This window comes from Gobio gobio (assembly GCF_949357685.1).
Source record: "Gobio gobio genome assembly, chromosome: 14".
Classification (NCBI taxonomy): domain Eukaryota; kingdom Metazoa; phylum Chordata; class Actinopteri; order Cypriniformes; family Gobionidae; genus Gobio; species Gobio gobio.
The window spans coordinates 32,845,235-32,859,439 of NC_137107.1; the positions used below are offsets into that span (position 1 = coordinate 32,845,235).

General features: G+C 35.2%; 1 protein-coding gene across 2 annotated transcripts; it reads left to right on the forward strand.

Annotated features, from left to right (window-relative positions):
* The first annotated feature begins 1,799 nt into the window (after positions 1-1,799).
* On the forward strand, positions 1,800-7,180 carry gfi1b (growth factor independent 1B transcription repressor). 2 transcript variants are annotated; one of them, XR_013817892.1, is made up of 8 exons: positions 1,856-1,984; positions 2,475-2,592; positions 3,817-4,002; positions 4,150-4,379; positions 5,332-5,469; positions 5,550-5,715; positions 6,181-6,473; positions 6,697-7,175. XR_013817892.1 is itself a non-coding variant. In XM_079834736.1 (7 exons), exons 2-7 carry the CDS (start codon positions 2,487-2,489, stop codon positions 6,357-6,359), a joined length of 1,005 nt encoding a protein of 334 aa, XP_079690862.1. In that variant the 5' UTR covers positions 1,800-1,984; positions 2,475-2,486; the 3' UTR covers positions 6,360-7,180. The 2 variants fall into 2 exon arrangements, 1 of the variants encoding a protein (XP_079690862.1); XM_079834736.1 differs by having other exon boundaries at positions 1,800-1,984; positions 6,181-7,180.
* Positions 7,181-14,205: the final 7,025 nt, after the last annotated feature.

Below are 14,205 nucleotides of genomic sequence, written 5' to 3' on the forward strand. Positions count from 1 at the left end.
GTGGTAGGCCTATGTAAACCCTTTTTTCCATGAAACACAAAAGAAGATTAAAAGCTCATGAAGATATAATCACATGAGGGTGAGATCACTGGTAAGATCAATAACTTCACAGCCTTATCCATTCCTACCATTAGACTCACGACATTATTTATCTCATCTTACAGTCATGTTTAATTTTGTACGCTCATGCTTAGCAAAAAGAGCATGAATATAAGGCGTGAAAAATAACAAGGAGTTGGCCTATTATAACTGCAAGTAATGGTTAAACGTTCTGGATGAGAGTGTTTTAGTGGAGATGTCCATCTAGTGGCTAATCATGGTCACAGACATTATATTAAAGATGTATTCCCTCAAAATAGTGAAATAGTTCCCACAAAACGCCTGAATCATCTACAGTTGATAGTATTTTCCTGTCCTTTTTGTTAATCTCTGATAGCCTACGAAATTGTAATATGGCTAAAATGCAATTTACTGTTTAACAGACAGTAAATTGCCGGGTTTTTATGATTTTCGTTACCTATAATAATATCCCTAGTTGTATTTCACCCTTGAATTTACAAGTTATGATCTTTAAATCACTCCACATTACAAAATTAAAAATACTATTAGCAGAGGATGGTTTCGATCCATCGACCTCTGGGTTATGGGCCCAGCACGCTTCCGCTGCGCCACTCTGCTAGATGGCGGCTCAGGTTAAATTATGACTCTTAGTAATAATGACTTTTGTTGATAATGACTCTTTTATTATGGTTCATAATAGCCAAAATCTATAATGAAATCCTTGCGATAATAGAATTTGTGATTCTGAGTGAACTATGAAATAGTTAGCGTGAAAATAGCTAACATTTGTAATTTCACCTAATGCATATTTGAGTTCTCAGCAAATCTTCTATTTGTATACAGGGTAAATAAAAGCTAAATACAAATAAGAACTGAAACATACTCTTAAGCGCCCCTATAAGAAATAATTCAGTTATATTTTGAACAGTTAGCTTAAAGTTCACCATCAAATCCACACGGGGGCGTAAATACATTAATCGATCCCATAATGCGCGCGCACCAGGCAATATAAGTGATCCCTTTAAATCTTTAAATGAACATTATTAAAAGGGCGAAACGCACCAGGATTATAGGAACTCGATAAATAAACATTTAAGAGTCTTCCAGCGCTTAGTTTTACAAACAATGAATTATTAGCCTATAGTTCTGCTTTTAATAATCAAAGATAAAACGCCTGAGGCTGCAACCAAAACACAACTGTGCAAATAAAAGTAAGCAAACATTCTGAGGTAACTTACCAACATTACAGGTTTGGTGTGTATTTTTGAGGGGTACGTTCAAGCAAAGTTTGTTGCTGGTTTAATGGTCTTATGTTTAAGCCCGCTAGCTGTTTTACAGGAGATAAGTCAACAGATGCCCAATAACAAAGATGATAAATGACTAAATTGGCAGTAGATGATTTGAGACAATGAAATATCATGAATCTTTAACGCATTGCTCTGTTAACCAATTCACATTCTGAACGCCCCACAGGGAGATGCGGACTAAGTTAATAATTTAAATAGCCTAACGTTACCCCTAATAAAAAAAAATATTATATAGCCTAGGCTTAAAAATGTAAACAAATATTCTAACTACCAGTTAAAAATGATAACTAATATTTGTTAAAATATTTTAAATGTACTTTTTTTTAACCCACTATGTCTAATAGTGTCTACCAGGATGTGTTTGCGTTTAGTAGTCAAATGTCGCACCTGCTCCGCCTGTAATTGGTTGAAAGCTCAGTCAGATTCCACCGCAGAATTATCGGATTGAAAATCAGGGAGGGGAGTTGAAAAAAACTCAACGCAACCAACTCACAGCGATGCAGTGCTTAAGTTTCTAAACATCACAACGGATTTCCCAGCACTTTTCATCACGAAGTTTGCGACTCAAACAATCAGAGGACTTTTAAACATTCATTGTATCATTCATTTTATTTCAGGTAAGCTAGTTACTTTCATATAATACAGTTATTTCAAAGTTTAAAAATGATTTTTTTTTTCAACCTCAAGCGTATTATTATTATTAAAATATATGTATAGGCCTATTTAAATTATTCTTATTTATTATTCAACAATAATTTGGTATATTTGATATAACTAAGGCCTAACATATGTTATACAAATATTCTCAAACCAGAGAAAAGTTCGACTGAAAGTTCAACTTTCAAAACATCAACATCAAATATTGTAGCCTATATTAACTGTAAATGCTTCACTTTATGATTTCATTAATTTTTTTAGACACAGAAAGGAAAATATCTTACAAGAGCTTTGAGCAGGTTATTTTTTATATGATTTATAAATTATATTTTACGGTCACTTTATATTTAGTTGGATAATTTTACAGTTTTGTAATAGTTATGGACATGTGAACGTTTACACGTAGATCATAGAAATATGAAAATGGAAGTATCACATCTCCTTTTACAGAATCACGGAATCATGCCACGATCATTTTTGGTGAAAAGTAAAAAGTCCTACAATGTGCACCGACCCATCGACGCCGAGCAAAGTGAACAGAAGCTTCCCAGCCCAGCACCCAAAACAAGTAAATTGCATTATTATATTTACGTAATGCTGAATTTTAAAATGATGACAGTTGGTTTTATTTTATTTTATTATAATTTTTAAATAATTTAGCATATACAAGTAAATTCAATGTTGTTGGTTTTTGTAGGTTTTATATTTATTCTAATTACAAATCTCTAATTCTCTTATTTGGAGGAAATAAATGTTTAGTGAGTGGATGTGCTGAGCACCTGTCAGATTGATGTTTGCTGATGCTCCAGCCTCAGGCTGACTGTTATTTGATTCTAGGGCTGTGTCTCAAAACCTTGACAGCTGCTTACTCAAGACAGCATTTTGGGCATCATATGTGCTCTTTATGGAGGTAGCTCAATAGGCTGTCTTCCATGGAAGTTTGTAAACTGTGTAGCGGTTAGGGTGGATGTTTCGAATATGCAAACTAGGCCTATTCAAACAAGAGAGCAGTACTCTCACTGGATTATAACTGTTCTTTATAGGGTTAATTTGGAGAAAATGTAATTGGCGTAATTAAGTGTTAGGAGCAATCTCAGATCTGCCAGTCTACGTTTTCATGTACACACACACCTCCATTTAATTGCACATATAACCGTATGTAAAGTGGCTATAGAGAGGAGATGCATGAGTGAAATATTTAGATAGCTGGATGGATAATATTTGGATAGATCAGCGAGTGTTACAAATATATGAATGCTTTTGCATTAGAATGTCATTGCATTAGAAAACAAAATTAAACTAAAACTTATTAAAAACTATTCAAAATTAAAAACTAAGTGGCATTTAATTTATAAAAACAAACTGACGTCATACAGTCATTATTGCAAAAATGTCTTGAAAAGTAAAGTTATTTCAGAGATCAAATCTCTCTCTCTTTCTATATATAGATAGATAGATAGATAGATAGATAGATAGATAGATAGATAGATAGATAGATAGATAGATAGATAGATAGATAGATAGATAGATAGATAGATAGATAGATAGATAGATAGATAGATAGATAGAAAGATAGATAGATAGATAGATAGATAGATAGATAGATAGATAGATAGATAGATAGATAGATGGATGCAACTTGGTTAATATTTTGTTTTCCAATACATTGACATTCAAACATTTGTTAGTCACTTTTTATGGAAAATATCATGTTATTAATTGATTTAATTTTGATTGCTGTTGTGTTACAACCTGCAACCACATGCATTTTACAATCTTTGTGATTTCTTAGTCCCAGCACTGGTCCCTTTGGAGCCAAAGGAACGTAATTCCCCAGCGCGGCCCCAGGTAGATTCAGTCACTCGACCTTCCCACAGAGACCCGTACGACTTCATCAAGTGTGAGCGAGAGCCCGACTGCCCGGTACCATCTCTACCTGAGCTGCCCGTCACAACCAGACGACCGTTTTACTTATCTGGTGAGTGTGTGCGGCGCACTGGCATGAATACCTGCGTGTGTAAGTCATCTTTAAAAAAAAACATGTTAAGTATCATGTGACATCTCTAGGGCAGATTTAGACACAATAACAATCATCGTCTTAATGATTTCACTCTACCTCCAACAGAGCCTCAGCTGGCAGAGTTTCCTCCCTACTACAAGAGCTCTTATGCCTGGGATCATGTTCCCACAACATATGACTTCAGGCAGATGGGCTTCTCTCCATCGCTCCTGCAGCACGCCAGCAGCCTGTATGGAGCTCATCTGAAGCAGAGCTCGGAGACTCAACAACCACTGGATTGCAGTACACACTACTCACCTACGTCTGACACCTACCACTGCATCACCTGTGATAAGGTAAGATATTTATTTATTTATAGTTTGTTTGTTATGTATATTATTATTTTAATACGTTTTTAATGAATCTTTTAAAAATATATTATTCATTCATTATTCATTTTAAATGTTATAGTTTTCATTTCTAAATAAACTATAATACACAAATAAACAATTACAATTATTATATATAAATAGTATAAATAAACTGGTACTATGTGTGTCTCTTATTCTCATCAAGCTTGCATTTATTTGATCAAAAATACAGAAAAAAAAGTAATATTGTGAAATATTATTACAATTTAAAATAATGGGTTTCTATTTTAATATACTTTCAAATATAATTTATTCCTGTGATGCAAAGCTGAATTTTCATCAGCCATGACTCAGTCTTCAGTGTCACATGATCGTTCATAAATCATTCTAATATGCTGATTTGATACTCGGTTATTATAAGTGTTGGAAACTGTTGTGCTGCTTAATATTTTTTTGGGACGTGATAGTTTTTTCAGGATTCAGTGATGAATAAAAAGTTCAAAAGATCAGCATTTATTCCAACAATATAGATCTGTACTATTATTTTTTTATTATCAATTTAACAAGTCCTTGCTGAATAAAAGTATTAATTTCTTTCAAAAAAAGAAAAAAAGTATAACAGATAAATTAAAAGAAATTAAGCAGCACAACAGTTTCCAACATTGATAATAAATCAGCATATTAGAAGGATTTCTGAAGGATCATGTGACTGAAGACTGCAGTAATGATCCTGAAAATTCAGCTTTGCATCACAGAAATAAATTATATTTTAAAGCATATAAAATTTAAAAACTATTATTTTAAATTGTAATAATATTTCACAATATTACTGTTTTTCTCTGTATTTTTAATCAAATAAATGCAGGCTTGAGCATAAGAGACTTGTTCCAAAAACATTAAACAAATATCTCAAATTCATTTGTGGTTTCTTCTCCAGGTGTTTTCCACCCCTCATGGACTGGAGGTTCACGTCAGACGTTCTCACAGTGGCACACGTCCCTTTGGATGTAGCATCTGCAGAAAGAGCTTTGGCCACGCAGTTAGCTTAGAGCAACACATGAACGTCCACTCTCAGGTAAGAACAAACCATGCTGATTCAGTTAGTCCCATTGGATAATGGCTATGAAATAATACATGTTGTTGTTGTGTTTAAAGGAAAGAAGTTTTGCGTGCAAGATGTGCGGAAAGACCTTCAAACGCTCCTCAACGCTGTCCACTCACCTGCTGATCCACTCGGACACGCGGCCGTACCCCTGCCAGTTCTGTGGAAAGAGATTCCACCAGAAATCCGATATGAAGAAACACACCTACATCCACACAGGTGAGACGACACAATGTGTGTGACATGTCGTGGTTGAAACGAGATCTGTGATAAAAAGCATATGCAGTTTAATGCCTCCAAAATAACAGTTTCCAAAAAAACTCTTCCCATATTATTTGGAAATACGTCTTATCTCTACACTCGTTCCATGTAAATCATGAATATGCTGAACAGAGACATTTCACATCAGATGTTGAAGTTGGCTTGCTTTCTAGGGTGTGTGAGTGGCACAGCTACAGATAAATCAAGAAAAGGAGATTAAACAAATGCTGTCTTGATTTGCATAGCTGGTCTTCCTGCTTTCCTAATGCCTCTCGGAAAGTTACCTTTGCGTGTGGCAGACAGCCACTCCTGTGTTGGAAAACAAGAACAAATCTGGGTGGCATGCAAATCCATGCTTCATGCTTTTTTTAAAGCAAAGATTTTTCCATGGATTTTTTTAAATGGTTATGTTTTTTTTTGCAGGTGAGAAACCTCACAAATGCCAGGTTTGTGGCAAGGCCTTCAGCCAGAGCTCCAACCTCATCACGCACAGTCGCAAACACACCGGATTCAAGCCGTTCGGCTGTGAGATCTGTTCCAAAGGCTTCCAGAGGAAGGTAGATCTTCGCAGACACCAAGAGAGCCAGCACACCCTTAAATAGCGGAGGTTGTATATGGCGTGGCGGACAGCGGGGAGCAAATGAAGACCACCAATGGCTGTTGCTGGAAAAAAGACTCATGTTAAAGGGATAAGTTCACCCAAAAATGTTTAATTTGTCATCACTTGCTCACCCTCAAGTTGTTCCAGACCTGTATGAGTTTCTATCTTGCGTTGAACACAATAGATGTTTTAAAGAATGTTGGTAACCAAACAGTTGACGGTAGCCATTGACTTCCACAGTAGGAAAAAAAAAATACTATGGAAGTCAATTGTCTGGTTACCAACATTCTTTAAAATATCTTCTTGTGTGTTCAACAGAAGAAGAAAACTCAATACAGGCTTGGAACAACTTGAGGGTAAGTTCAAGTGAAAATATTCATAAATACTAATAATCTTATATAAATAACACTGAGTCCAAACCTGCGAAACACAAAAGAAGATATTTTGAAGAATACAATGAAAGTCAATGGGGTCCAAAATGACACAGAGATGTTTTTCAGTATATTACAGAAGGTTTGAAATTACATGAGGTGTGTAAATCATGACAGAAATTTCTGTCGATTTTAAAATGACTTAAAATTATTTTTAGTCCATCAAATGATTTAAATGTCCATTTTAAGGTCCATTTGAAATGATATCCACATGCCAGGTACTGCCACCATGAAGGAGTCCAAACATATGTCTTTCATTTTCTTTTCTTTTAGTATAAAAAGTAGTAAGATCGTATGTTAGTGTTTAGATTGAACTTTTTTTGTTGTGTTATTTATAAATTCTTGTCACAAAAAATAGTGCTAAATAAATGCTACTGTTTGAAATCACCTGTAAAGTGCTTGATCAATAATTCATAACAGTGGATTTTTAAATCTAGCTGTGAGATGAAGAGAAGGGGGAGGGGTGCAGGTACTGTAAATGTGTAAGAAATCAGTCCAGTGAAAAATGAGAAGAGTCAGCAAACAAGGCTTTGCAGTGTTTGTCTTCTTGTGTCTCCGCCCTGTCGAGGATCCGGATACACAGTTCCGTTGGCCCTGCCGATGGTTCGGCACACTGCCGGAGGCTGTGTGAAATCTCTGGTGTGACTGGAGATAAAGCTTCATTCAAATAGGTACCTGGAACTCTACATGCAAATCTCCTGCCTGGCAGGTTTGTAAACTTCATGTGTTTATACAAACGGACCTCGTGGGCCAGAGCTTGGAAGAGAAAGGCAGTGCTGCGAAACAAAGAAATTTATATTTATGAATGGGATGATTCCTGTGATTAAACTTTGACCACCTTGTCTTAGTTGTGCAAACATGTTGACTAAAAAACTCAGAGATTTACTGACGTCTCTTCTCAAGTCACTCCCCATCAGTGGAGTTCAAGCTGCTTTGCCAAACAAATTCCTATACTGACACAGCTTTGCGCGCACCTCCCCTCTCAAACAAACGAGACAGTTAGGAAAATCCAATCCATCTACACCGTACTGTAACACAAATCACACATTACACACCTCTGTGGTTCGCTCCGAATGCTAAACCACGGGAAGCACCTGATCACAAAAGAAAACCATGGTCAGGACAAGTATGTGCGGTCATTCGGCAAAGAGGAACTTTGAGATAAAAAGCTGAAGAGAGTTGGTCAGAAATCTCATCACTTCCACTGCTGACCTGTTCCCCATCTGCGCCCCGCACACCTGCTCGCCTGTCTAAAAAGTTAGGAACAGAAATCAGTGTCCGCATCAGGGTGGAAACAGTGCCTCTCTAGTACAGTTGGTAAACAAATCTGTGGTGCCCATGCAAATGATTATTTTCATTACCTCAGCAACAGGGTCTGAGTCAGACTGAGGACAGTTACAGCCACATCCTGGAACGAGACAGTAAATCCAACAGCAAATCACAATCTTGCTCAGGGAGCCAATCGGTGTCAGATTTGGATGACAGACAATGTATGAGCAAACAGGATTTTAGGACTAAGACAAGAGGGTGGGGTGACGTGGCCTTGAATGAAGAAAGGGGAAATGAAGGGGCAAGCACACACCTGAGTTCCACTTCCTCTTTTTTCCTGTTGCGCCTGTTGATTTTGCATGATTTCGCAAATCAGAAAACTGTTTGTCCACCATTCATGCAACAGAGCACTAACAGTAATTTCTGATTATGAAAATTAAACCGGTTTTGGTTCGATACCTTAAGTAACAACATACATTTTTCGTCAAAAGATTAGACACACCTACTTGTTCTTTCAATGAGGTGTGACAGACTGTGTTATATATATATATATATATATATATATATATATATATAGAGAGAGAGAGAGAGAGAGAGAGAGAGAGAGAGAGAGAGAGAGAGAATAATATTTGTAAAAAAGAATCAAACAAATTCTTATGCTCTCTGGATTTAGTTGATACAAAAAGTAATATTTAGAAATATCATTTTCATTTCATCATCATCAATTTAAAATTACAATTTATTCCTGTGATGGTAAAGTTGAATTTTCAGCATCATTACTCCAGTCTTCAGTGTCACATGAACCTTCAGAAATCATTCTGATTTGATGCTCAAGAGACATTTCTTATTATCATTATTCACAAGAACAGATTTGTAACATTACAGAAACGTTTTACTATGACTTTTGACCAATTTAAAGTATTCTTATTAATTTCCTTCAAAATCTGACCCTAAACTTTTGAACGTAACTAGACTTTAAGCATCAGAAAAAAAAAGAAAAAAAAGTTTTTGCGGTCACTTTGTACACTGTAAAAAATACTGTGCCCATTTTACTCAATACAATTGAGGCAACTATTTGCATCAACTTTTTGAGTATTTTAAACTAATTATATTTGTGTTTATCCTAGTAGACTTTGCATGTTTTCAACTTGGACTCTTAAGTAATAGCAACTCAATTTGATCAATTTAGAAAATTATAGCTTTAAGTATATCCAACATAATCTTTTAAGTAATGTTTACAAATGTCTCCTTGTAAGCGACACATTAAGTTACTTTTTTCTGAGCTACTTTTATTTTGTAAGCCGGGTGCACAACACAGGGATACGCAGCAGCACCCAAACATTTTTAAATATTTAAAATAAAAAGATTCCGCTTTGGAGAAGCGTTCAGTCTTTCTCAAATTCCGCCATGTAAATATAGCGAATCCGCCATGGTGCAAGCCTAACTGGCTTTTAAAGGGAATGGGAGATGAGACTCTAATTGGTTTATCTCACGTTACGCCCAAAACACGCCCATGACTCATTAAGAGACTAGGTACAACCCTTTTGGACCGACTGTTTTTTCCATCGTTAAATTAGCGAAAGTGGATTTGGACACACACTAAGTGCACCTGCGGCAATGCACTACAGACCATGCGCTTAGATTGTTAAAATAGGGCCCTATATCTTTAACCGCACGTTGTCATATGAACAACCCTGAAGTGCCTACCATACTGACACCAATGATTGTTCGATCAATCAGATGCGACTCTTCGGTAACCGCTCTGACAGATCCAGGGACTCACGGAACTCAACAGACTTCTTAACCTGTTGACTGTCATCCCCCTTTTCTGAGCATAGAACTACATTTAAATGGTTGCAATTCATGAAGACACTCAGCAGATTATTGCAGAAGTGAAAGCACTTCAAGAAATGAAAAGTTATCAAAGTTTAAAGCAAATGTACTGAACTAAACTTTTTTGTATTTTGTATGTAACATATATATTTTACAAAATAATTTGGCCTCTAAAATTGCTATAAAATCAAAGCCTAACTAAGTTCCGTTCCAAATTTGGTTCTAAAAGGTTTTAAAGTACCGCTTCAATGGTAACACAATGTCCAATTTCGAAACGGTTTTCACAGGATGATTTTTTAAGCTTTCGATTGATATATGATGATACTAAAATAAGTGATAGAGGGGAAAAAGGTCCCAAGTTCTTGTGTATCCTGGGATATTTTAAACCTGATTCATGCATGTACACATAGACCTCAGCAATGAAATGTTTCGTGATCAAAAGATCATCAAAAGATAATGAGAAACAAATTCAGTTAAGCATGTATAAAGTTTGATTTAATCTTTTAATGTATTCCAACGAATCATACTCACCATATGTTAAATTCACTCTGCTTTTGCAGCTGTTTTGTAATTGAAGAAACAGTTGATTCAGAATAAGAGATGTGCCGTCAGATATTTATGACTGGCCAACATCATTAGAAAAAAAAAACAAAAAACACTTCAATAGGTCTGCTGCCAATAGCTGTTAACGCCTGAAGGCAAAAAGAGAAATTTGACCTATAGTGTACATCAGTCTGCTCGTATAAACAATGTTAACACATCCACACTGAACCCAAGCGTCAGTACAACATGACACCAATACTTTCAGAAACATAAATTTTTCACGTATATATATATATATATGTATGCACAGAAACATTCACAAGAGGTCACAACATCTTTCAAGCTCACAAAAGCAGAGCGGTAGAGCGAAAGGGAGAAAACAGGGAGGGATGAAGAAAAAAGATAGAAGGAGAGAGATTTGCTTAACAAATGAGCAGATATGCAAAACATTCAGACTGCGCTTGCCTGAGGCAAAGCAGCATTCGGCGGTGTGAGCGAAAGCAGAGACCTTATCACAGAAAGGACTCTCATAAATGAAAATGATCACATTAGAAAATAAAGACTTGCGCTTTCTATTAAACTGGCTGATTGTGTAGCAGAGCGTGACGAAATGGCCAAAAAACGTACAGCTTTTTGAAAGAATTAGAACAAACAGAAAACAAATCGTGCGGAGAAATATATTTACTTTAAAACATGTTTGGTTGAGTCTCTCAGCTTGTTACAGAAGCAAAAAATAATATTTATTTTAAAATCTACAGTATATGGAAATCATGTGTTTGAGCACGAGTATATTTACAAGGGCTTGCATATGCGGTCATGCGCAAAGACCTGAACATGAACGGTTTATGTCTTATGAGACCTCAGTCCACATATTTAAAAGTGCTACAGGCGCGTCTCAAATAAAGGGCCTGTCAGGGAGTTTTATGGGTTTGGAGATGAGGAGAAGACGCAGATAGACAGCTGGACCGTCACACCAAGAGCGGAGCGGTGACACAGCAAGGCCCGAACCACACAGATTAGAGTGGGACACCAGATAAGGGGCAATCATTATTTAAATCCACTCAGAGGACTATGCATGTGCCCATAGCATTCAGACACTAAAGATATATGGAAACCAAATGAATGCTTTTATTGCAAAAGTGTCCTGATGTCAGTTTGTCCTTGTGCATTTGCTTATGCAATGCCATGTTTCATATCTCAGATGATTTGAAGGGGACAGTGCAGTTAAAAATAAACAAATAAGAGTGATCTAATTATAAAAAAATCTTTTAAAAACCTAGTCTACAACACCTGAGCCATGAGTCATATGGTTTAGAATGTTTTTTAGTACCATTTCCAGGAAAAGTTTAAGTTGAATGACTCTAAAAACTGGTAACAGTACAAGTATAAATGTTTGTATCATTATTACTATTATTATTTTGTATAAATAGAAAGTCTTACTAAATATTACTTTTTGGGCGAGTCGCACCGCATGACATTACGACTTGAACAAGCCTCGTCTTGTCATAAAAAGGTCAAAATATCTCACATTAATGTAATGAATAAAAAACTATATATATATCGTTTTTTGTTGTTGTTTTTTTTTTACAAATATTACGATTTATTAATTTATATATTACTTTTGGGGAAGTCGCACCACGTGACATTTTATAACCTGAATTTTAAAATATTTAATTAACTTAATGAATAGAATATATATATTTTTTAAACAAATATAAAGACGTACTAATTCAACCACATTACTTTACAATAGGAACTAGCCTCGCCTTGTCAAAAAAAGGTCAAAATATGTCACAATAATAATGAATAAAAGTATATATACATTTTTTATTTTTATTTTTACAAATATAAAGATTTATTAATTTATATAGGCCAATTACTTTTGGGGAACCACATGACATTTTACTTTAATGACATTAAAATATTTAATTAACTTAATAAATAGAATATATATATATTTTTAATAAATACAAAAACTTACTAATTAATACATATGACTTTTTGGGTCAGTCGCACCACATGACTTTACAAATTGAACTAGTCTCGCCATGTCATAAAAAGGTCAAAATATCTCATATTAATTTCATGAATAAAAGTATATATATATATATTTATTTATTTATTTATTTATTTAAATTTTTTTTTTTTTTTCTACAAATATAAAGACTTTCATACTTTTTTTGCATTACAGAATCTCACCACATGACATTTTACAACCTGAATAAAAAGTTGTAAAAGTTTTTTGTCATAAAAAAACCAACAATAATGTCTCATATTAATGTATTACTTTTTGGGAGGATATATTTAATTTAAAATAATATTATATTATATAATACAATATTAATATAATTAAAATAATTAACACAATTAAATAATAGTTTCTATTAATATTTAAAACAATTAATATAAATACAAAATAATTGATATAAATATAACATTCTATAACATGCTTATCATAGAAGAGGTATATTCAAGTCACTGTATGTACGAATTGCATTTTTAATATATATTTGAATAAATAGGCAGATAAGACAAAGAAACTAAGCATCATAACATTGACCCATAAATCACTATATTTGCACATCAAAATCTGTTTTTTCTTTAACTCAATGAGGTTATAACATATGGCTCAATACAAAAGTTCCCTCGCAAGATTAAAGGGAGGAGATCTGTCTTGCTGTGGACGCAGGAAACGTGTCGGGTCACATACAAATGACAAACCAGTGACACTGAGTGACTGACAGATACCAGATGAGGGGTGGGAGGGTTAAACCAAGTTCAGTGACCAGCCAGGAGCAAAACTGCCTCAGACACAACAACGATCATCAAACGCCCTGGAGATGTGACAACAGAAGGAGAACATAAAAAAACACACAGTAGAAGTGAGCGAATGTAAAAAGGGGAGACATGGAAATTAAGTGGGAGAGGAGGAGCAAAACTAGGGTTGGTGAAATCTGAAGGGAGCAGGCCTCTCAGAGAAGGCAGGGCCGTGATGGGAGCGGGATAGTCTTATCTGACCACATCCACGCTGCAACGGTCACAGCTTTCATGGCCTGCTCTGGGAGGAGTGACAGCCGGAGGAGAGAGATAGAACTGTGGACATGAGTAATCAGACAGCAACAGACGACACAACACTTTCTTTCTCTCTCTCATAACAGCTCTATGACAGAATGTCAGTCTGTATTTTAACTCAATCCATCCCTCCTGTTCCTCAAAGCTCAGAGTCTCATATTATGAACAGGAAACAGGTCTTCTTATCGGACACCGGAGGACTGTGCGGCCACTGCAAAAGCACAGGACTAGATATAATGCACCAAAAATAAATCTACTAAGCTGCTCTTATAGGAAGCTGCCATCTTTCCTGATGTCATCATGACATATTGATGAATACTTTTAAATGAGGTTCTATGGAACATACAGAAATGGACTATATACTTAGGAAACAAATTCACATTTAGAAAACAATCAGTAGTATGTTTTCCTTGATTTGCAATGTTATTGGCAATATTATTATTTTTTTAATTATTATTATTATTATTATGTGATCGGAAAAAAAACCCTGGTTTTCATATAATTTATACTATACAGTGCTATTTTTGTCAACATCTATCATGTATGATAACTGATGCAAACAAAAACGTTTTCAATCTTCCGTCCTCCATCTAAGACAAACAGGCTTTACACCAAAAAATGCACTCACACATATAAAAGAAAAGAAAAACTTAAGTACACAATAACGCTAACCACAATGAAGCAATGTAAGGCTGTGCT